General features: G+C 43.5%; 1 protein-coding gene and 1 long non-coding RNA gene across 18 annotated transcripts in view; one reads left to right on the forward strand and one right to left on the reverse strand.

Annotated features, from left to right (window-relative positions):
• Positions 1–23,069, forward strand: part of KALRN (kalirin RhoGEF kinase) — a 647,130-nt gene that overhangs the window by 605,614 nt on the left and 18,447 nt on the right. For 8 of the 17 annotated variants that reach the window (XM_079156104.1, XM_079156093.1, XM_079156082.1 and 5 more), the window contains 6 exons: positions 15,528–15,555; positions 16,200–16,371; positions 18,468–18,589; positions 19,190–19,321; positions 19,737–19,901; positions 21,594–21,672. In XM_079156104.1, coding sequence (XP_079012230.1) covers positions 15,528–15,555; positions 16,200–16,371; positions 18,468–18,589; positions 19,190–19,321; positions 19,737–19,901; positions 21,594–21,672 — 698 coding nt within the window. Of the gene's footprint in view, positions 1–970; positions 2,606–15,527; positions 15,556–16,199; positions 16,372–18,467; positions 18,590–19,189; positions 19,322–19,736; positions 19,902–21,593; positions 21,673–23,069 lie in introns of those variants that run through there. The other 9 variants (XM_079156099.1, XM_079156098.1, XM_079156100.1 and 6 more) reach the window with 2 other exon arrangements.
• Positions 1,000–4,066, reverse strand: LOC306671084. Its single transcript, XR_013766580.1, has 2 exons — positions 2,716–4,066; positions 1,000–2,677 (listed from the first exon to the last, which is right to left on the reverse strand). It is a non-coding gene; the product is annotated as an uncharacterized lncRNA (long non-coding RNA).

Raw genomic sequence — 23,069 nt, forward strand, 5'->3', positions numbered from 1 at the left:
TTTTTCCTGGCAACTTCAATTCAAGTAAGTACTTCTTTTATTTTCTTTTATACTTTTCTTTTTATACTATGCAGATGTTTTATAGCAAAATTATCTGCAGCATTATTCTCTTAGAAATGCAAGATGCTTGATTCATATTAAATTTCTCAAAGCTGCCCATTCAGTATCCTAGGTTTGGGAATACATTCAGGTTAAAGGAATTAGGGATGCCCTCTAAACCCCTAACTCAGTGAAAGCTAAAGTTGGGAGTTTAAGGGCCACCGTGTCCTTGGTAAAGTTTTATTTCTTTTCCCCAGAATTCATACAGTATCAACTTTAAGCATTTTACTTGCCTCCCCCAATGCATGGGCATGACAGAGAGGCACACTGGGAAAGCTCAAATTACTGCTTTGTAATAATCCATCTTTTACTTTGAACTCACAAATCTGCAGTTTAGCAGACCCTTGTTTTTCCCCAACATGAAACAGTGTAATATTCATTATGTAAGTTGAGCCCTCAGAAAAGATCTCCCACTGAACAATGCAAATTCCACACTAATGAATTTTGTTAAAATGTGTCATTTTCTGCCTGGCAATTTGTTTGCCCCCTGGAGCAGAGTAACAGCAACTAAAACCCATTCTAACATCTTTCTTGGGGAAAAGAAATTGTGTGCTTTCCTTTGCCCTCATTTGAGAAGTCCGGCCTCACAGGAGATGACAGTTGAAATTCCGCAGCACTCACGCTTCATTCGGTCGCTTCCATTGCTCTTTCCTGTGAGATAAGCAGCTGTCCACACTCCCAGCCTCCTCTCCCTTAAAAGAGCATGCTGCTGCCCTGGTGATTCGTGCCCCCATCTTAAAAGCACTTGGTTGTTTCTCTGCCCAGTTTCCCATCACCCATGCTTCTCTGAAGTCCTCCTCTCTCCTAGCCAAAGCTACCTGCATTCTAACTATGTTCTCTTTCTTCCCCCTTCCTCATGCTGCCAACCAAGGAGACGAACAGTTCCGAGGAGTCAGAGTGTGATGATCTTGACCCTAATACTAGCATGGAGGTAGAAGCAGCTATGTTGTCCTATTTCCTACCATGATTGCCTTTTCTTTTTAATTTGTTCTGTAACAGTGACCTTGCTAAAGTGGCCAGCCATTCAATTGTGATGTGAGGGCACCTCCAGGTGTCCCATCCCAACTAAAACAGCAACAAGAGCAGCAACAAAAACTTAATTTGGTTCTATTTTGATAGAAAACTCTTTAACTCATCTTTTTTTAAAAAACGAAAGTGTGTCGTTCTCTTGAATGCTTGCTTAATATTTTCTTCTTTGGCAGGTTTAGCAAAATATCCAACCTCATTATTTGAATCAGAACACTTTTTTTTTCATGGAAAAACAGCACTGTAAATAGTGGTTGCTTTCCAGCTGAAGGACAAGAACCCATCTAGGGTTTGTTTCTCCTTTTTGTTTACTCCTGCTCCCGTTTTGATCTTTTTCTCTCCCCTTTACCTTCTTCCGCTTGTTCTTCTTTCTGCTGGGGTTTAGTCCTCCTTCAATGCTCCAGAACAGCCATGCATTAAGTGTGGTTTTGCAGGTGCGTTGGTGCCTAGTCACTATGTGTAGCATGTTGGCAGAAATGAAGTGTGATAGGAGCAACGTGGGGGCACACCTTGCCCTGTCCCTGGGGCCCATGGGCAGTGTCTGTGCCACCACACGAAGGAAAAGAAGCCCTGGAGATGGCCTGCTCCCAGAGCCTTGGCAGAGGCCTCTCTGGAGATGGTGAGAGTGGAACACCGAATGCAGGACCTTTTCTGCACTCCAGGTTTACAGGGCTGAGGGAGATGGACCTGTGCCTCTACCATCAGGAACATCACTTCTGACTCCGTCTAGTCCATTGGGTTATAGAAACAATGGCTTTTACTCAGTGTGCACTGAGATTCAATCATCACAAATTCACAGACCTAGAGAATTACAGCAAGCCTCGAGCTGGCTCTCCTTGTCACTTTTTCTCTCAGAGTAGATTGCAATGCTTTTTTCTAAATCTATGTCCTCATCCCCAATACCAGATAAAAGTTCAGAAATTTCCTGCAAATGTGAAATAGGGAATGTTTGAAAAACATTCAAAAGAAAGGGGAGGGGAAGTTATAACCCTAAGCTTTTCACTTAACTGTATGAGGTGCAATAGAAGTTTAAATTATTATTCTTATTTTAATTTAACCTAATCTCAAAGAATTCTGCCATACTATGACAACCCCCAAAACCAGGAGAGCCCATAAGGCCTGAGATGGGTAAAAGCAGCTGTGGAAGAAGCCAACTACATTGAAATGGGCCAGAGACAAGTGGTGGAAAATCGGAGTTCTTCCAGGATAAAGTAGTCCCCTGTGGGTGTGGGTATTGCCACAGAGCTACATCCAGCAGGTGTCGTCAATACAATGCTCCACTGTGGGAGGAAGTGGGTGTGGCCATCGTAGCCTAAATGTTTCTTAGAGAATAAGGAAGCTGAGGGAAAACTCTGGCCCTGCTTCCCTTGCGTTTTATAGGATAGGCATGAACATCTGTGGGTTATGCAACTGTCAGCTGGTAGATGCCAGAGGCACCTGATCTCCAGGCCAGGTGTTGCTGGTATGCATCAAAGATAGCACCAAGTGGGGAGGGCTAGCAAGGGGGAGTGGGGAAAGCCAGGTATCTGTGTTCCAGAAGGCAATTTGGGACCTTGTCCAGCTCTGGTGGCTTAGGGGGAGAAATGCAACTTCCCCACTCTCTGAAGGAAGAGGTGGGCACAGAGGGCTGTGGGACCAGGTGAGTAGCACTCACTGAAAAAGTTTACCCATGTAATCAGATGCTCTTTCTACGTTTTGAGAAAAAGTGCCTAGGTGTACACACGCATGCCTGAGGGCTGTCTTAACCGATTGAACATATTTTTAAGGTTCTTATTCATCAAGGTTGGTAGCCCTTTTGAGAGCTCAGTGAGATGGGTCCCTTGGAGGTGCTGCTGGGTGCATAAGCAAAGACATTATGGTGTACATGTGGAAGAGAGAAAAGCCAAAAATTGTGTTGATGCATGTCCAAAAAAAGTTTTCAAATACAATAGTCAAGGCACACAGTTTCTTTTAGGGAGAAATTTCAGTTAACCCAAACCCTTAAGGGGCATGTGATAGGAAGCTACAAACACCCTAGTTAATGCAAGGTTGCTATAGTAGGCATGCTTGTGGCCCTGGCACATTCCATATGGACCCTCCTAAACTTCAGTGTTCTTCTGAATATGTTGCCCTCTTGAAATTAACTCTGGGCACATAAGCAGGCAGAGGAAAAGCAAGCATTGTGGTTCTACTAGTTTGGTATTTTCAGATATAAATAACAAATCAGATGTGAGAAGATAACCTGTTCATCATGACTTGAAAATTTCTCAAGGGATATGTAAGTGGAACTTTATGGCAACAAACATGGTGGATGAAAAAAATGAGCAAAGGGACATACTGAAAACCAACTTGGAATACAGGTGGGCAGGCCACCTCTTGAAGGCTTTTTGCTGCTCGATCGATCACTTGGACCTCATTCCCAGAGCCATACTGGCACCTGACCTCACCCTTGTCTCCTGAACTTGATGCTGCAGTCATTGTTGGCTGTGGAAGCAGGTCCTGTGCTCTTAGTGAGCTGAACTACAGCCTCCTCCGTTCCTGGGACCATGGCTGACAACCTGGCACTGGGCACCCATGCATTTGCTCAGTGCCATGTCTCCAAATGTGAATTCCTGCCCTGCTGACTGACTGCCCTTGACCTGGTTTCAGCATGTTCCTTCCAGTCCCAGCTGTGTACAGGCTCACCTCCTGCCTCCATGGGAATGATGTCACCAAAGCATTCTTTACTTTCTCTCAAATGGTGGACTGAAGGGTCCCTTTAAAGGGCAGTTCCCTGGGGGTTTTGCTTACCCACTGGGTGCCTGCCACCCCAGGGCTGGCATATGTCTCTAACCACCACAGTGTTTGGAGAAGATAATAGGCACATCCTTGAAAGCTAATTAAGAGGGAAATAAAGCCTGTTGAATCTTAGGAATCTGATTGACAACGAACACCCTGAAATGGAAAGAGGTGCTATTAGCTCCACTCTTCACCTCCTCTTCCTTCCCCGGCAGAGACAGCTGTGGATATCCTCAAGCCCAGCACCGCTCGCAGCCCTACAGGCCACACCACTAGCCACTGCAAGGTTGGCTCTAGGCCTGTGTGGTTCCCTGGTGGTCTTGGCCCCTGTCCTTCTGTGCCCACACATTGTTGAGAACTGATCTTAAAATGATGAGCATCTGTCCCTAGACCTTTTCCTTGCACTGATTAAACTTTGAGGCATTACATATGACAGAAATGTTTCTACGTAGGAGAAGAGTCCAGTCAGAGTGGGACTCAAACACTAGACTATCTTGGAACAAGTTAGTTCATTTTTTCCCAGTACTGGTTGGACTATCGATTGCCATTTCCTGAGTGAGGAAGCACAAACGCTCCTGCCAGCTTCTCAGTCCTGCTGTCATGTCTGCTGACACTTGAGGCTAGAGCCAGGGCTTGAGCGCCCTGGTCAGCATCTGCTGTCACACAGCCATTGACCATCCTTAAGAAACCCGAATCCTTTCTGTGCTGTACTGAGTTTCCCTTAGGTCCCAGGTGAGGCAGGTTATCCCCACATCCATACACCATGGAAAGTTTTTCTGAGGATTGTCAGTTCTTGCATTTTTACACCTAACTTCTCAACCCCAGCACTGCCACCTGCACAGTGGGGTTGAAGACCAGGGTCAACCACTCTGGCTTGGGCCTTTGTCTGTGAGGATGTGGATTCTCAACCCAGCTTTTACACCAAAACTAATTAAATACTTGCATATTCATTTTTTAAAAACCCCAATACCACTTTTAGCAGAGAAGCTCAATCCATCAGAATAAGAGATTTTCAGAATTCCAAGAAGACTCCATCTCTGCCACAGCGTTTCAGTATGTTGACAACCTCATCCATGACACGGAACAAGTGCCAACATTACCCCAGGCCCCATGCAGCTGCCAGATATTTAGCTCAGGAATTAAGAAAAGGGTAGGGATCTTGAAAAGGGCTCTGGAAGATGAGCAGGAAAAAGCATTTGGAAGTTGAAACTAATTTTGCAGGAAATTTCCAGTCAGAGTAAGAAGCAGATTTTCAGAGTCTGCAGAACCTTAGACACTTTTAGTTAACTCCATCCTCTTCTTTTATTTTTTACTATTGTAAAATATACACAACATAAAGTTGATCATTTCAACCATTGGTAAGTGAACAGTCCAGTGGCATTAAGTGCCTTCACAATGTACATCCATCCATTTCCAAAACTTTTCATCATCCCAAACATACCAGTGCCCACTAAATATTAGCTCCCTCCTCCCCTCTGTTTCCCCAGTCCTGTCACTTTGAAAAAAAGATGGGGATGAACTGAGGCACAGGAAGTTACAACTTTCTGTTAGAAAACTAGAAGGTGGCTAGGTGTGCTGATACACACCTGTAATCCCAGCATCTTGGGAGGCTGAGGCAGGAGGATTGCAAGTTCAAGACCAGCCTCAGCAACCTAGCCAGATGCTTTTCTCATGATAAAAAGGACTGGGAATGTAGTTCAGTGGTTCAATCCCCAGTACTGCAAATTTTTAAAAGAAAAAGAAGAAAAGAAAGAAAATAAACCTAGAAGGTGTCTGAGGCAGCTTCTAGTTTTCCCTGGTCATTGCGCCCCTCGCCCCCACCTCACCATCCTGCAGTAGCCTGGAACACCCCATCTCCAGGTGTCTTTTCAGCTAAACCACAGATCCTGGTGGATGAGAAGACCTACCTTTTAGTGCCCATATTTCTGTGAGGATGTGTAATTCAGTTTTCCAACTCAACAAAGAGAAATATCATTTCTGCCAGGCCTGATTTTCCAAGGCTGAAGTATGATTTAAATGAAAATCACACAAAAACAGGATCAAATCGAATGGCCCTGGAACACTAGTCAGAAAATTTGGATTCTGGTGTGGATACTGCCAGTGCTGTGAGCTCAGGCCAGCTAGCCTCCCTGAGCCTGGAGTTTCTCTGTGCACAGCTGCGCAGTCCAAGTATACAACACATGCAACCCTTTGAGCACTGCAGATGTAAGGTGTGGCACCAAAGGACTTTGCTCCAGAGCACACGGGTCTCAACAGAAGAGGGGCTAGAAGACCCTGTGCCTTGCATTTTCAGGGACTATAGCAAGAATGACCTGAGTAGATTTCCTCCTGAGACCCAACAGGAGTGTCCACTCCCAGCTGTAGGGAGGGCGTGAGTGGGCAGTGTTGGCCCTTTTTTGCCAAATCTATAATTACTAGTGCCCTCCTTTACAAAGAGCCAACCTGTCGCTCCCACATCAGCTGCTCTAGCCTCCTTGTCCTAGATTCAGAGATTCAAAATAACCTGGCCAGACAGACTGAAGGAAAATTTTACACCCCTCATCAGGTGACCCACCTCCTGGCCTTGCCCGAGTGTTTCCACCGATGCCTGTTTCTGTATTTCATTTAAATAATTTTTAAACAAAAGAACCCTTTGGAAGAAAAGTGAAGCATTGCATTCCTCTCATTTTGACAAAATATTTTCTTTGTAATCCATCTGATGGGTTTGGCTTGGAGACTCTCTTCCTGCCCAGCTTTGCTCAGACTCTGTGTAGGCTGATTTCCATGCAGCCTGGACGGAGGGAGTATAGCTGCACTGGCCTTTCCCTCTCCTAGACCCATCCACTGCGTGTCCACATCTGTTATATTTTCTATTTCTTACATGCACCCTCTGAAGTAAGTAGGGTGGCATTTCTTACCTAGAGGACAAAGGTTCAGAGGGTCAAGGTCATACAGCCAGTTAAAAAGCAGATCTTGCCATGGTGTGTTGAGTGCCCCTACCCGGCCTGGGATAGGAGGAAGCTGCACTCCAAGGCTTGGGCCCTACCTTCTTGAACAACTTGCAGGAGGAGAATTTCTTCCTCAACCACTTCTTTAATACCTCGACTGTTGGGGTGATTACTGGGCCTCATGCACGCCCTTTCCCAGTGACTCTGAGTCCAGCCATGGCAGCCAAGAAAGGAAGTTCAGCTGCATGGTGGAAATGTCTGAATTGGTTTCTCATGCCAGCCTGCCCTCAGCCATGGGTCCTGCAGACCTTCACCCTAATCTCAAGGCCTGACCCCTCTCATTTATGCTGTACATTAATGACATTACGAGGTACTCTTGACCCAGGAGACGTTGCTGTTGGAACCTGCCATTGGAAAAGAGGTCACCACGCCCCATCCTCACCCTCTTGAGGGTTTTGCCAGGTTGAAATTGTGAAGGGTTAAATCTCCAAATCAGAATTCTTACCTATATGTTGAGAAGTCCTTATTTTATATCTTTGCTCTGCTGGGGATTGAACCCAGGTTCTTGCTCGTCCTAAGCATGTGCTCTACCACTGAGCTACATCCCCAGCTCAGAAAGTGGGTTTGTTTTTTTTTTTAATTTTGTTGCCAAATCTTATCTAAAATTCCTTTTTTCCTGCTCTGCACAGATTCACAAGAAACAGGGAATAGGAGGTTTTGGTTCTGCAACTGAGTTGGTTTAGGGCATTTGGTTTGAGTTTCTTTGGACCATTTTTGTTTCTTCAGCACCGTCACTCTGTAGTTTTGAACTCTGTTTTGTGACTGGGTGACAAAGGATTTGGCAGAAATGGGGTCAGGTTATTTCTCTCCTGGAATCAGTTAACAACTGATTTTCCAGATGGAATTTCCCACTCACCCTTGGACATTGACTAGCAAGAAAAATAGACTCAAGATGGCCTCAGTTTATATTACTCAGTGCTGGTTGATTTTTACCTGCAACATTTCCTCTTGCCTTGCTGCTATTCCATTTTGAAGAAAAGTCAAAATGATTGGATTTCTCTCAGAAACATTGGTTGTTCTTATTTCCAGTCTGAGAGGAAGCCTTACCACCTGTCGCCCTCTGCTGTTCAAATAAAACCAGATTCCTGAGTAGTCCTCTCCCAGTCTGTGCCTGCCGCCTCTTGGACTAGGCCCAGCATTTTCTGCTGCATTTCCTGGACAGACAGCATGCATTTATTTATATGAACAACATCATGTTCCCTCCACAACTGCTTCTAGTTCAGATTCCAACTCACTACCTCTTCCTAGTTACCATTTTACATTGACTCTCCACCTGTTTCTAAGGAAGGAAAACATTCCATTTCAAGAAATGTGTCCTTAAAAATGGTTAAGATGGTAAATTTTATGATATTTGTATTTTAGCACAATTTGTTAAAATTTTTGAGGACTGGGGATGTAGCTAAGTGGTAGAGTGCTTGCCTTGTGTGTGTGAGGCCCTGGGTCTGATCTCCAGGACACTGCAAAAAAAAAAAAAAAAAAAAAAAAAATTATGCTACCATAGAAAGATATCTATATATTGCTAAGTACAAACAGAAGAGAATAGCAATTATTGGACGACTCTATTTTTATAAATGTAATTATTAATAAAAATGGGTTAGAAGCCAGGGGAATATGCACCAAACCATTAACAGTTTGGGGGCAAGAGAAGTGTCATGGGGAACAGTCATTGTACATAATAAATGTTTGTGATGTTTGAAAAATAAAAAAAAGAAAAGCGTGAGACTTATAGCTAGCACCTCAGGTCCCTATGCACACCAGCAATGGTCACTAAACAAGGTGGCTAGGAGATCTATTTGTTAATTGACCTCAGTTAATTTGAATCAACGAATACTCGATCTTCTGCTAAGTGAAAGATGCTGTGTGAAACACTGTGACTGATGGTACTGATGGTACATAGCATATGTGAAAGGGTTATTGTCTTCCAAGGCTGCACAAATCTGGTAGGCCAAGTACAATACAGGTAAGATGTTATGAGACATGGGAGCTCATGACCAGAACCAAAGAAGTATGAAGAGCACAGACAAGGACGATTACTCTTGGCTGGATCTCAGATATTGACCAATGGGATTCCTGGGAAAGTCACATTCCCAATTCAAGAAGATGGAAAAACATTCCAAATTCATGGCAAGACATTTTTTCAGCTTTCCTCCCCCAAATTAGAATCCCGCCACTTTAAATTTTCATTGATTTGACAAATATAAATTACTTATGTGGCAGGTTTTGTGCTAGGCTTGGAAGCAATAATAGTGAACAAAACCATGATGGTCCCTGCCCTCACGGGCCTTGTAGCCTATAGAGAGCCCTAGACAACATAGGTAATTTGGCCACCGCAGGAGAAGGGTGCCATGACCCTCTCTAGGCCATACTCCGATTTGCTTCAAAGAGGAAAAATGAGGAAAGAATCTTCTGTCGCATAATCCAGAGTCAAAATCAGAAAATACACTAGTGATTAGGCATGGTGGTACACACCTGTAATCCCAGTGACTTGGGAGGCTGAGGCAGGAGGATCACAAGTTCAAGGCCAAACTCAGCAACTTAGCAAGACCCTGTCTCAAAAAATATTTAGAAAAGCACTGGGGATATAGCATATTGTACCCCTGGGTTCAATCGCCAATACTGCAAAAGGAAAAAAAAAAAATAGCATGGATATTGCCCAAGTTCTTTGGCCTTGCTGGGGGAGTTTAACAAGGAGGAATGGAAATAGGTGGGATAGTGAGGCAGGGAGCAAAGCTAAGCAGGTAGCCTCTGACATCAGTGACAAACTTCCACTAGGCTTTCCCCAAGCCCCTCTGCTGCACTGAACTGCCATGGAAGGAACTGTGGGCTCAGGTCTAGCCCTCTGACACTCCCTAGCACCTTACACTTCACTTTCCTGTCTCGTTTGGGAAATGGGGAGACATTACACTGACTACACTTCATGCAGGGTTTTAGAGAAGTAAACAAAGGCACTTGTGAGTAGTTTATGCCAACTACATAATGCCACACAAATCAGTGACATTATTATCATTACTGGCAACACTCTGCTGAGTGACTCACCTTCCCTGGGCCAGCCCAGAGGCAAAGGAAGGAAGACTGATGGCTTTCACAAGTCCCTTCCTGATGAAGAATCCGTAGTTAAACCTATCTCCCCAGCACCTCCACTAATGTCTATACCCAAACTACAAATATTTGGTGCTTTTTAAAATCTTTTTAATTTGTTCCAATTAGTTATACGTGAGAGTAGAATGCATTTTGACACATCATACATAGATGGAGTAACTTCTCATTCGTCTGGTTGTACCTGACATAGAGTTACACAGGTCACATAATCATATGGGCACATAGGGCAATAGTGTCTGATTCATTCTACTATCATTCCTACCCCCGTAGCCCCTCACTCCCTTCACATCCCTGTCTAGTCCAAATTACTTCTATTCTCCACCCCCGCACCCTGGAATCTCAGCATCGTAAACCATGTGTGTTTTTAATACTATACACAGCACAGTTGGGATTATGTGATGAGGAAAAGGAATAAGACAAATTCTTTAAGCAGAAGTTTGGGGTGTTTTTTTGGGGGGGAGGTGTTTGTTTTGGGTTTTGGTACTGGGGATTGAACTGAAGGGTGTTCTACCACTGAGCTACGTCCCCAGTCCTCTTTACAGGGCCTCACTAAGTTTCCCAGGCTAGCTTTGAACTTGGAATCCTCCTGCCAGTCTTCAGAGTCACTGGTGGGGTATTTTTTTTAAAGAAGTTAAAAACCTACCAGTCCAGGTTTTTGGAGCTCTACTTAAAATTTTGTAACAGTGGGTGGAGGTGTAGTTCAATGGTAGAGCGCTTGCCTGGCATGCAGGAAGGCCCTGGGTTCGATCCTCAGTACCACACAAAAATTTAAAAAATAAAAAAAGGAGAGAGAGTTAAGATTTATTAACCTGTTACTTGTCATTTGAACTCAATGGCTTGCTCCTTGTGGATCCCCATCCTGATGGGAAATACAGGTCACTAAACAGAGTTGCTAAACCTCTCAAGTTGTTTCTACCCTAGAGTCCTTATTATTGAGTGGGGGTGGGGTGGGGGAGAGTTTAGAGTTCTACATTTGTTAAACACTGGTCATTCATAGCCATCATGCAGGCACTACATAAAATGCAAATGTCATTTAATTCTATCCTCCGCAGTAGCAGTAGACGGTTGGCTGCTGAAGGAAGTGTACCAGTCCTTGCCTGGTACTACTACCTAATCAAGGCTCAGCTCAGTAACTCTTTTTTTTTTTTTTTTGTACCAGGGATTGAACCCAGGGGCGCTTAACCACTGAACCACATCCCCAGCCCTGTTTTGTATTTTATTTAGAGACAGCGACTTGCTGAGTTGCTTAGGGTCTCACTAAATTGCTGAGGCTGGCTTTGAACTCATGATCCTCCTGCCTCAGCCTCCAGAGCTGCTGGGATTACAGGCATGTGCCATTGTGCCCAGCAGCTCAGTAACTCTTCATCAAACAAATTGAGTCCTTATGTCAAACAACCTTTCCAGGTTGGCATTATCCCCAATTTCCAGACAAAACTGAGGCCCAAGTTGCTTAAACTGTTGTCCAAGACAGGAAGTGTGTCTGGACACTGTGCTCTGTCTGATCCCAGAGTCCACACTCTGCTAAGAGCCTCCCTCAGAGGTGATGGATTAAACATTTTTTTAATCATTTTCCAAAAATTTGCATTCCATCTGGGTTTGAAAACAGACTCTAGTCAAATTTTATTATTTACCCAGAGCTAATTATTTTATATAACTTTTGGTCCTATTTTGAGATTTTATTTATGAATCAGTCCTAAATTCTTGGGAGAACAGAGGTGAGGTCAAAGGTCAACTATCCATCCACCAACATGTATTAAATGCCTAGTGTGTGGCAGATCCAGACTCCTGCCCTTGAGGAATTTACAGTCTAACAGGAAAAACTTCACCTTTTTTTCCCTTTAAAAATTTTATGAAGGTGGGGCAGAGGCTGTAGCCCAGCGGCAGAGCACTTGCCTAGCATGTTTGAGGTGCTGGGTTCAATCCAAATAAAGGCATTCTATTCATCTACAACTACAAAAAAAAATTTTTTTTAAATTACAAAGGTGAAATATGTTGACTACAGAATATTTGGAAAGTCCAGGTAAGAAAGGAAAGGGGAAAAGTGACCCAAAATTCAGATAATGTTTTATAAGTCCTGAGAGCTGGGTCTGTGTCTTACTATTTATTTCTGCAAAACTATATACAGGTCATAGAGCAGAACAGTCAATATGAGCTCAGTGTGTGTGTGTGTGTGTATACACACAAACACATACATACATGTATAAATATAAATATATGTATACATGTGCATACATATGTGTGTGTGTGTGTGTGTGTATGTGTGTGTACATAAAATACACTGGAGATTGAGCTCAGGGGCACTTTACCACTGAGCTAGAGCCTCAGTCCTAAGTTGCTGAAACTGACCTCAAACTTGTGATCTCTCTGCCTCAACCTCCTGAGTAACTGTAACTATAGGCATGTGACACAGCCCCCAATCAATCAATATTTTTTGATTACCACCATGAATCCCCCAACCTGAGATAACCACTGTTAACATTTAGAAAATATTCTGGATATGGTGGCACACACCTATAAATCTGCTGCTCTGCAGGCTGAGGCAGGACAATCACAAGTTCAAGGCCAGCCTCAGCAATTTCGTGAGACCCTGTCTCAGAATAAAAAAGACTGGGAATGAAAAAAGAAAAAAAAAATGGGGATGTAGCTCATTGGTGGAGCACCCTGAGTTCAATCCCCAGAACAGAGGGTGCAGGTGGGGAAAAGAAAAATAAAGAAAGAAAAACATTCTTAGCCTCCTTTTCTTTGACATCAAATGACTGACCTGAATATGATTACCTAAGCCAGGTTGATAAATGTATGGCCTCTCTAGCACTCCCTGCAGGTGTCCGCGGTGCCGCTTACTACGTTTACTGGTCATTTAATTGCTCAATTGGGGCAATCTTCTACACCCCTCCCCCCGCCAAGGCTCAGAGAAGAGCAGTAGCTTTTACCAAAATGCCCCCAACATGCATTCCCACCGCAGCGTGTGAACCCTTTGGGGACTGGAAGTTGATTTTTCAGAGATCAGTTTCTTGGATAGAGGGGAACTCAACTAGGCTGCATGTTGATTCACTTGAAAGTTGCTGAAGGATCTGTCAAAACTCCAGATGTCTAGGCCCCACTTGACACCAATTAAGACAGAATCTCTTGGCATGAGGCCCAGACATTGGTCTTTTTGTGTTTTTCAAATTTCTCTGTTCATGGATTGAGAACCACCAATTTAAAGGAAGGCTGGGCCTTTTGAGACTACAGTGCACTGTAAGGGAAGAACACAGAGAAACTGGGATGTTCACATAAAGCAGGGACAGATATAGAGAGATAAGTGTGAAGCCCCACTTGGGCTCTTCTGGAAGGCACATGAATTTGGGGGGCTTCATTATTTAGGAAAGAATTCTCCAAAGTAAACTCTTAAAGATAAGCCATTTTATATCAGCAGAAAGAGGATACTAAGAATTAGTTGATCTTGAGAGCCTACAGAATAGAAGAAAATCTTTGCCATCTGCGCCTCAGATAGAGCATTAATTTCCAAGATATATAAAGAACTCAAAAAACCACACACACACACACACACACACACACACACACACACACACACACAGATAACCTAATCAATAAATGGGCAAAGGAACTGAACAGACACTTCACAAAAGAAGAAATATAAAAGGTCAACAAATATATGAGAAAATGTTCAACATCTCTAGCAATTAGAGAAATGTAAATTAAAACTACACTAAGATTTCATCTCACTCCAGTCAGAATGGCAATTATCAAGAATACAAGTAACCATAAATGTTGGTGAGGATGTGGGGAAAAAGATACCCTCATACATTGCTGGTGGGCAACCACTGTGGAAAGCAGTATGGAGATTCCTCAGAAAACTTGGAATGGAACAACCACTTGACCCAATTATCCCACTCCTCCATAAATACCCAGAGGACTTAAAAACTGCATACTGTAAGTGATGCGGTCATTTCAATATTCATAGCAGCTCAACTGACAATAGCTTAGCTATGGAACCAACATAGGTGCCCTTCAACAGATGAATGGATAAAGAAAATGTGGTATATATACACAATGGAATATTGCTCCACCATAAAGAAGAATGAAATTATGACATTTGCTGGTAAATGAATGGAACTGCAGACTATCATGCTAAGTGAAATAAGCCAATCCCAACAAACCAAAGGCCAAATATTCTCTTTGATATGTGGTCGCAAACATAAAATAATGGAGGGAGGGGAGAATAGAAGTTCATTGCATTAGACAAAGAGGAATGAAGGAAAGGGAGGGAGGATGAGAATGGGAAAGATAGTAGAATGAATCCAACATAACTTTCCTATGTTCATATGTGAATACACAACCAGTGTAACTTCACATCATGTACAACCACAAGAATGGGAAGTTATACTTCATATATGTATAATATGTCAAAATACATTATACTGTCATGTATAACTATAAAGAACAAATAAAAATTTTAAAAAAGAATTAGTTGATCTTTACTCGAACAGGTAGAACATTTGTTACTTGCCAAGCATTGTGCTAAGCACTTAATATACATGATTTCATTTAATTTTTATGATAACATTGCACTAGGTGTTATTCATCCTCACTTTATAGTAAAGGAAATGGAAGCTAATCAGTGTTAAGTTAGGAGCATACGACCACATGAAATGAAACAGGTGACCCAGCCTCTTGGACTCCAAAGCCAGTGCTTTTTCACCACACCAGGCATTATGACCTGGACTTGCACTTGCATGGTTAAAGGTAACACAAAAGATGGGGTTGGGTGGTCAAAGCCACCATCCTCTCAAGAAGGGGTAACTTTCCAGAATGGCTAGTCAGCTAGAACATTCTCCCTTCTGCAGAAGATCATGTTACCCTAGGCAGGCGGCTCAGTGTGCACCAGGAGCTCCATCAGTTTCTCCTCCAACTTGGGACCAGGCAAGTCACTTAGTGGGCCTTGTCTCCATTTGCTCACCCAGGCATTGCAAAGGGCCATAAGGGTTAGGTTGGTGGTTTTCAGTTGCCCTACGGAGACCTGTGCTGTAAGAGGCTGTTCTAGGACAGGATAGGTAGACTGGGCCTCTCTTGTTCCCTTTAACCAAAGAATATCTGCGTTTAGCTGCTTGGAGGGAAGTTCCCCTGCTTGGAGATTGGGAGAGGTGGAGGGAGGACATTTGGAAGGAAATCACTGGGTGAGTTCATTTCAGTGACCCGTGCAGCTTCATAGGTCTCAAGTACTCTGTTTTTAAAACTTTGCTGGAAGAATCGGTGCCTTGATTGCCTGAACAAATACTGAAAGGAGGAGGGCCACTGGGGAGGGGCAACAAGCAAAGTTCCAACTGGCCATAAACCTCCCCGGCCAACCCAATTACCCGGAGAGTAGCCTAAGTGCCCTCATTGTTGAGGAGGGGTCTGGAACTCTGACAGCAGTACCTCACAGCAAGGGACAGGCTGGGCTCCAGGCTGCATCTCCCTAAATAGTAACTTTGTTTTTAACTTCCAAGAGTAAAAATCTCTCGTTCTCTCTCAGTAGTTTAGAATTCAAGCAATTTTCTATTTCTTTGTGTTTTTCAGATTTTAAATCCAAATTTCATCCAAGAAGGTGAGTTAAAAAAATGAGTATGACAATTGAGAATGTGAGGATTAGTCAAATTAATTATGGGACATTTAGCATTAAGGTAGAGACCCAGCTGGGTATGGTGGCACATGCCTATAATTCCAGTAATTTGGGAAGCTGAGGAAGGGGGATTTCAAGTTTGAGGTCAACCACAGCAACTTAGTGAGACCCTGTCTCAAAATAAAAAATAAAAAGTTTTGGGGCTATAGCTCCCACAAAAAGTTAGACTTTAAGCAATGGCGACATATTTCTGTATTCAAGGGGAAAAAATTATGATAAACTATTAAGTGAAAAACACCTGCAACTTGCAATAAGAAATATGCAAGAAATTTTGGTAAAAAAGATTATTTAAAGCCTAAAAGAATATATAACAGACTATTCACAACTGTTACCTCTGAATGATGACATCATGGAGCTCCCCACTTTTTGTTTTTATATGTTTCCTGACTTTGCACAGGTATTTACTTAAAATACTCTTTAAAGGAACACAGGTGACTCGGCAGAGTTAGGCTGAAAGTTATTTGAATCGTTACACAATGTGAGTGTAGATGAGAGTACTGTGCTTCAAAATGCCTGTTTTATTCTAAGTTTGTTGTGAATGATGTGAATGTATGTTGTTTTGATCACAGTGGCACCAGAGTTCCTTGTGCCCTTAGTGGATGTGACCTGTTTGCTGGGGGACACAGTAATGCTCCAGTGCAAAGTCTGTGGGCGGCCGAAACCCACCATCACCTGGAAGGGTCCAGACCAGAACATCCTCGACACTGACAACAGCTCGGCCACATATACTGTCTCCTCCTGGTAAGTGGATGGCCCCAACCTTGACACCTTAGGGAAGCACCCAGAGGCTGAGGCAGGGTACAGCTTCTGTTCCGGTTACTAGTCTCTCCAAGAGAAGAGCTGCTGCAGAAACTCTTCTAGATCAAATACTTGGCCATGATTAGGAGAGATTGAGTCAAAACCTTCGGGTAGCTCAGCCCCACACAACAGAGCAGTGGATGCTGCAAGTGTTCAGGCTGGTGCTGCTGCCCACTGCCCCTGCCTCTCAGCCTGAGCCTCTGAGGCAGCTCTAGCATATAGTCACCCTGGGGCCAACCAGAACCACTTGGAAAGACTGTGCTCCAGACCCACATTTAACAACTACAGAAAAGCAAACCCACATTGCAGGCCAGGCAGCACCATACATTTAAAATGCTTCTGCAGTCCCTGCCTTGGAGTCATGCTATTAGAGGATCTGCCCTCAGGATCCCCAGGGGAATCTCTGGGTCAGAAGTGATGGACACTTCAGACCTGTTCTAGGAATGTGGTCCTCAAATTTGGACATCCTCGTGGGTTTTGTGCCTTCAGGATGCTTTGAAACAGTGATGTAGTTTATTCCTTGCCTAAGAAAAATTTTATAAGAAGGAAAAAAATATGACTCAACCCAAAATGCATAATAGAAAAGCCACAAACCTGCTTCTACACACAAGCTTGTATTTTTGTCAGTCAAAGCCTAGTTGCTGCCTCCCGTTCATTCTATTAGTTATGAGCTTTGTTGTGTACTGTTGCTTACAGTGAACAAGAGAAAGTCCTAACAGCTTAAGAACCACTAACAGAAGGAACACCTAGAATCAAGAAACTTTCATTCTTTGACTTAATTTGTGTGCATGTGAAATGGAAATAGAGCATCGTTCCTGAGTATTGCCAGCAGACTCCCCACTCCCATAGGCTCAAGGAGCTTCGTAAGAGTCAGTGCTCAACGAGGATCATGAAGAACCCAGGATGTCCCAACCCAGGGGGAGGGAGTGGGGCTCACTTGGTTTCTGATTTGACCCTTTCAAGCTTCTTCCCTTGGGGTGTTCTAACCCCTACTGGAGTTCAGTGAAGAAGAGTTATCTTTTAGGTGGAAGAATTTATCCTTTATTAGTTCATTTATTTTGAGGGTCCCACAGGTAGGATTTTAAATATTTTAACATTTTCGTTATTTAGTATTTCCATTTTCTTATACCATTCATTATTGATCTGTGAGACTGCAGTTATTTTAGAACAAAGTTGTCAGTGGACATATATAATACTAATTATTATATATTAAGACAGGTAATTGTATGAGACTTTATGTCTTTCTTTTTTTTCCTTGGTAATAAGGGTTGAACCCAGGAGTGCTTTACCAAAGCTATATCCAAAGTCTTTTATTTTTTAAAAAAGCAAGTTTTTTACATTTTTTTAATTTGTTATTTTTAGTTATGCATGACAGTAGAGTGTATTTTGACATATCATACATACATGGATTATAACTGCCCATTCTTGTGGTTGCACATGATGTGGAGTTTCATTGGTCATGTATTCATTTATGAACGTAGGAAAGTGATGTCTGAGTCATTCTACTGTCTTTTCCATTCCCATCCTCCCTTACTCCCCCTCCACATCCAATCTGGTGAACATCTACTCCTCCACCCTCCCCCACACACACCTATTATGTATCCCAAGTCTCTTTATTTTTTATTTTAAGACAGGGTCTTACTAACTTGCTGAGGGTCTTGCTAAATTTCTGAGGCCAGCCTTGAACTTGCCATCCTCCTGCCCTGGCCTCCCACATTGCTGAGATTACAGGTGTGCACTACTGAGTTCAGCCAGACTTTAAGTATGTCAAACCGTGTTCTAATTTTTTATTTCATTCCTTATTTTATCCCTCACAATAAATTTGGGAGATAGACCTGGCCAGAGATTTTTCATATAAGGAAATGGGGTATAGAGGCTAGGTGGTCCTCCAACGTACGTAGGAAGGTCACAGAACAGGTCTGGACCTTAGGCCTATGGATTCTCAGGTCAGCACACCGTGTACCAACCTTATGAGATTTTACCCATCAGTCAACTGTCTCATTATTGAAGTCTAAAGAATGTCCCTTTGGTGCCCCTAGTGATTCTGGGGAAATCACCCTGAAGATCTGCAATCTGATGCCCCAGGACAGTGGGATTTATACCTGCATAGCAACGAATGATCATGGGACTGCATCCACATCTGCCACAGTTAAGGTGCAAGGTATAGTCTCTTTCTTTTCTCTCTCTATAGCTATATATGTGCTATTTTTAAAGCATGTTTTAATTGTAGTAAAGCACAACACAAAACTTGCTGTCTTAACCACGTTCACACAGTTCGGTGGCATGAAGCGCATTCACATCTTTGTCCTCACCACCATCTACCCCCAGAACTCTTTTTTTGCCTGAAACTTCCTTCTCTGCATTAAACGGGAGCTCCAGTTCTTCCCCACAGCAGCCCTGGCCACCACCATTCTACTTTCTGTCTCTATGAATTTGTGTTAGTCAAACATTTTAAAGAACATGACAAAGGCTCCTGAGACCTGGGAGTCCTAGCCAGTGGGAAGGGAACCAGAGCATCTTTGCTAAGAGCTGTCTGTGCCCTACCATAGCCTCCCACATAGTTCCAGAAAAAGCCTGAGAAAGAACGTCAGACAGCAAAGGATATCTCCCAGGTCTCCCTGGGGCCTGGGACCAGGTATGCTACTTGGTGGAGAAGGTCACAAGAAACATTTGAAACAAGTCACGTTTCCTTAGTACCACTCCACTTGGTGTGAAACGCCAAGCTCTGCAGAAGCAACTCTGGGTCCTTCTGTCTCCGCAGGGGTTCCAGCAGCCCCCAACCGCCCCATTGCCCAGGAGAGGAGCTGCACCTCTGTGATTCTCCGCTGGTTGCCCCCGGCCAGCACAGGGAATTGCACCATTTCGGGTTACACCGTGGAGTACCGGGAGGAAGGTGCGCCACCCTGCTCTTCTCCTGTCTTGGCTTCCTCTCCGGAGGTCCTTCAGGTCCTGAACCTGAGCTGCCTCCTCTTTCAGAAACTCTGCCCTCATTTTGCTCCTGATTTATAATATTTTCTTCCAGTTTAATTAAACACTGACCATGTGTTCCTCTGTGAAGTCAGTATTCTCTGTGCCTCCTCACTTTCCACTGACACATTTGAGAAGGGGCAGAAACAATCATGAACACTTATCTGATAATTTAAGACACTGTACCCAAACCTGCCACCCACAGGCTTTCAGAGCCTGGAATGGTGACCAGGACTGTCCCTTGAGTTGAATATGTCCATTTTCCTTTCTTTGTTGAAGGTCTTCGAAACAATGTGACTTGGGCTTTGTGTTTTTCCCTCTCCTTGGAAACTGTGCACTAGGTTCCCAGGTCTGGCAGCAGTCAGTAGCTTCAACCTTGGACACTTATCTTGTCATCGAAGACCTCAGTCCTGGGTGTCCCTATCAGTTCAGGGTCAGTGCCAGCAACCCCTGGGGAATCAGTCTTCCCAGTGAACCCTCGGAGTTCGTCCGACTTCCGGAGTATGGTAAGTCCCACCAGGCCCAGGACCCCTGTGTAGTGGTGGCCAACACCAGACTCACTGTCCCAGACACACTGGCTACTCACTGGCACATCAGGCCCTCTTGAAAGGGGTGACCCAAAGCTGCTTGGCAGCTCCAGTCAGGCAACCATTTAGAAGCTTAATGAAGTGTTTCTATGAGAAGCAACTAAGGATCTCGGGCAGAGGTTAGCTGCTACCCTTGCTAGGCCTGCCAGGCTCCCTGCAGGACCAGATAGGTTTCCAGGAACAGAGAGGGACAGGGTCATGAGACATAGGGGTGCTATCTGGTTCTCTTCTGAGAGAAGAATACAAAGCCCGCTCTCCCCTGGATATTCTGCCAGGCTGAAGCACTTCTCACAGTGCCAGGGACAGTCCCATGTGCCAACTTAAAGTAGGAAAAGAAAAGTAATCTGGTTGGAGGATTTCACTACAAAGTGAATGTTTGGTACCTGGCCCACCACACCCTCCTGTAATTTCTTTTTACAACATGAATATATTTTATGTAGATTGATTTAGAAATCACCAAAGATGTATATGAGTAGGCAAACATGAATATTTTACAATAATATTTACTTAGTCTACCCACTTTGGTCCCAGGAACATTTTAAAAAAAGAAACTTGCAGCCTGAAGAAATTTCAGACAATGCAGGGAGGTGATCTGTGTGTGTTGGCACAGGAGAGAGTAGAGGGTGTCACTGTACTTAAAGGCAACGACAGACCGGTAGCTCTTTGGGTTAAGGGAAATCTAGAGTCCCCCAAGGGCCTTGGGCTACACCCTCCCTATCTGAATCTGGAAATCTGTCTAACACCCCCCACCCCTGCCCAGTCAGTTTTTCCCAGCAACCTTGACTTATTCCCAGAGACTTGGGACTCGCTAGGAAAACTTGGCCTTGGGTCTTGGTGTCCTCAGCGTTCAATATGGGTAAACTCCCTTCTGCCTTGGCCAGGTTGTGCCGTGGGCAGCCTGAGGTGACTAACTAACTTGGCTCCTCTTCTGCCAAGCCACTAACTCAGCCTGGCCTTCAGTGCCCACTGACATTCATGTTTTGCTAATTTGGAGCAGATTCCAGCAGACAAATACCTACTGGTGTGCATGCAAGTGTGTATGAATAATTAGCAGGAAATTAGCACATTATGCAGGTGAAGCTGTAAGAGTCAGCCCAGGCATGTATTGTGGGTTCAGTTAAATCATTCAGTACACTGGCTAAGCTCATGAAGGCCTGAGGACAGTGGGGTGAGGCAGAGAAGTTTGCAGAAGGCCTTGGACACGCTCCTTTCCTTTTCTCCTTCCCTGACCTCCAAGCTCCCCCACCTAGTCTCTCTCCACCTCCCCCCACAGCTCTGGCTCTCACTGACCTTTCCAGGCCTTCACAGGGTTTTCCACTCTCCATTTTTATGTTTTCTACCAAATTCCTATTGAAGACATCCACAAGCTACATTTCCGATTGTCCCGAGTTTTTCCGGTTGATTAAGTGGATGACGGAGGGTGTCTGTCATGTCGGTTTCCCCTGGGATATTTTCAAAATAACATTGCAAAGAATTGTGGCATTTTCCCACTGAGGTAGCCTCCATATTTAGTCATGAGAATTGCCTCAGAGTTATGCTGGAGCGCTTCTGTTGACCTTTTCTTTATTCTCATGTGATACCTCAATGTCATGAATGGATTCTCTCCCAAAGATGCGGCCGCAGATGGTGCCACCATTTCTTGGAAGGAAAATTTTGATTCCGCTTATACTGAGCTGAATGAGATTGGAAGGTAAGGACATAGTTTTCTGTGAATACCCAGCAACATCACTGCAGAAGAATGACTTTGTTTTGTTGTTGTTTCTTTCTTTTATAAATGCATTATCTCTATAGTAAGAAAACAACTAGAATACTAGTGTGTATTTTCTACCATTCTTTTTCTTATTTAAATTGGATACTTCCCTCATCAACTCTCAGTCTTTCCTCTTTTCTAATGTAAGAATTTATGCCTCCGATTTTTCTTTAAAGTACAATTCTAGAGGTGTTACAGGAGAAGAGATGTCTCTGAAGAAGGGTCTGAGGAGTTCCCAGATAAAGGGGGAACTTGACTCAGGACCAGCAGGGTTCTTGCATACGTGATGGAAAAGAACTTGAGCATGCTCCAGTCAAAGGCACAGACAGAGGTTTATTTAGAAAGCAGATACATATTCAAGGAAGAATGGGGGCTATCTTAAGAGAGAGGTGCCTTTGGGGTAGAGCAGGCTATCTCCAGGGGGAGAGAGAGCAATCTTTTGGTATGGGGTGTTACTATTTGTAGGGAGCAGATGTTCGCGGCTGGAAAGAGGAGGGGGCAGGGGGGAGCTACATAATTTCACACCAGCACATTTTCCTCATTTCACAAGGGCTGGGCCCAGTGGCATGCCACCCAAAATTTACAGCTGTGCTTTTTGCATCTCAGTGATTCATGGGCATTTCCTTTAAGACTCAGTACATCTGTCTTTATCCTAAATCCCTGTGTCAGTTCATTTCCTGAGTTTTGACAAGTGACATGTTTCATTATCATTCAGTTTATATACTTTTTCCAACTATTTTTTTTGAGTCAATTATAATAGGAAGACATTTTACTATGTAGGAGATTCTTAAATGTCCAAGATGTTTTAAAAATTATCTTTTTCCCCCGATTTCTAACTATTTCATCGTGGTCAGAGAACTCAGTCTATATGATATTGATTCCTTAATTTTTGTTCAGACTTGCTCTGTGTAGTACATACATGGGCAATTTTTGTAAAAAGTCTCATGCATTCTTGAGAGGAATATATGTCTACTAATTATTGAGTATAGATCTCTATATATGTTCATGTGAAAGCCTACTAATTGCTCTCTGGGTGTTTCTAGTCCAAGTACCTCCCCCTCTGCATACTCTATACCCCTCTCTTTCCCTCTCTCATTCTTTCTCTTGGTATTTTGGTTAAAGAACATTTAGTATGTCCTCAAAAATAGGAAGGATAAAAATACAACTTTAAACAGAATAAGGAAAAAAAATCTATCACCTGGTCTACAAAATAGTTGATGGAAAAAAATAAAACAGAGGTCCTCCTTAGGCATACATTGGTCTCAGATGGTCTGGCTGAGAGAATGTGGGTACAGCTTACAAATCTCCACCAACCTCCGCTGTATAAATAGAAGAGC

The sequence above is a fragment of the Sciurus vulgaris genome (assembly GCF_902686455.1).
Source record: "Sciurus vulgaris genome assembly, chromosome: 10".
Taxonomy (NCBI): Eukaryota; Metazoa; Chordata; class Mammalia; order Rodentia; family Sciuridae; genus Sciurus; species Sciurus vulgaris.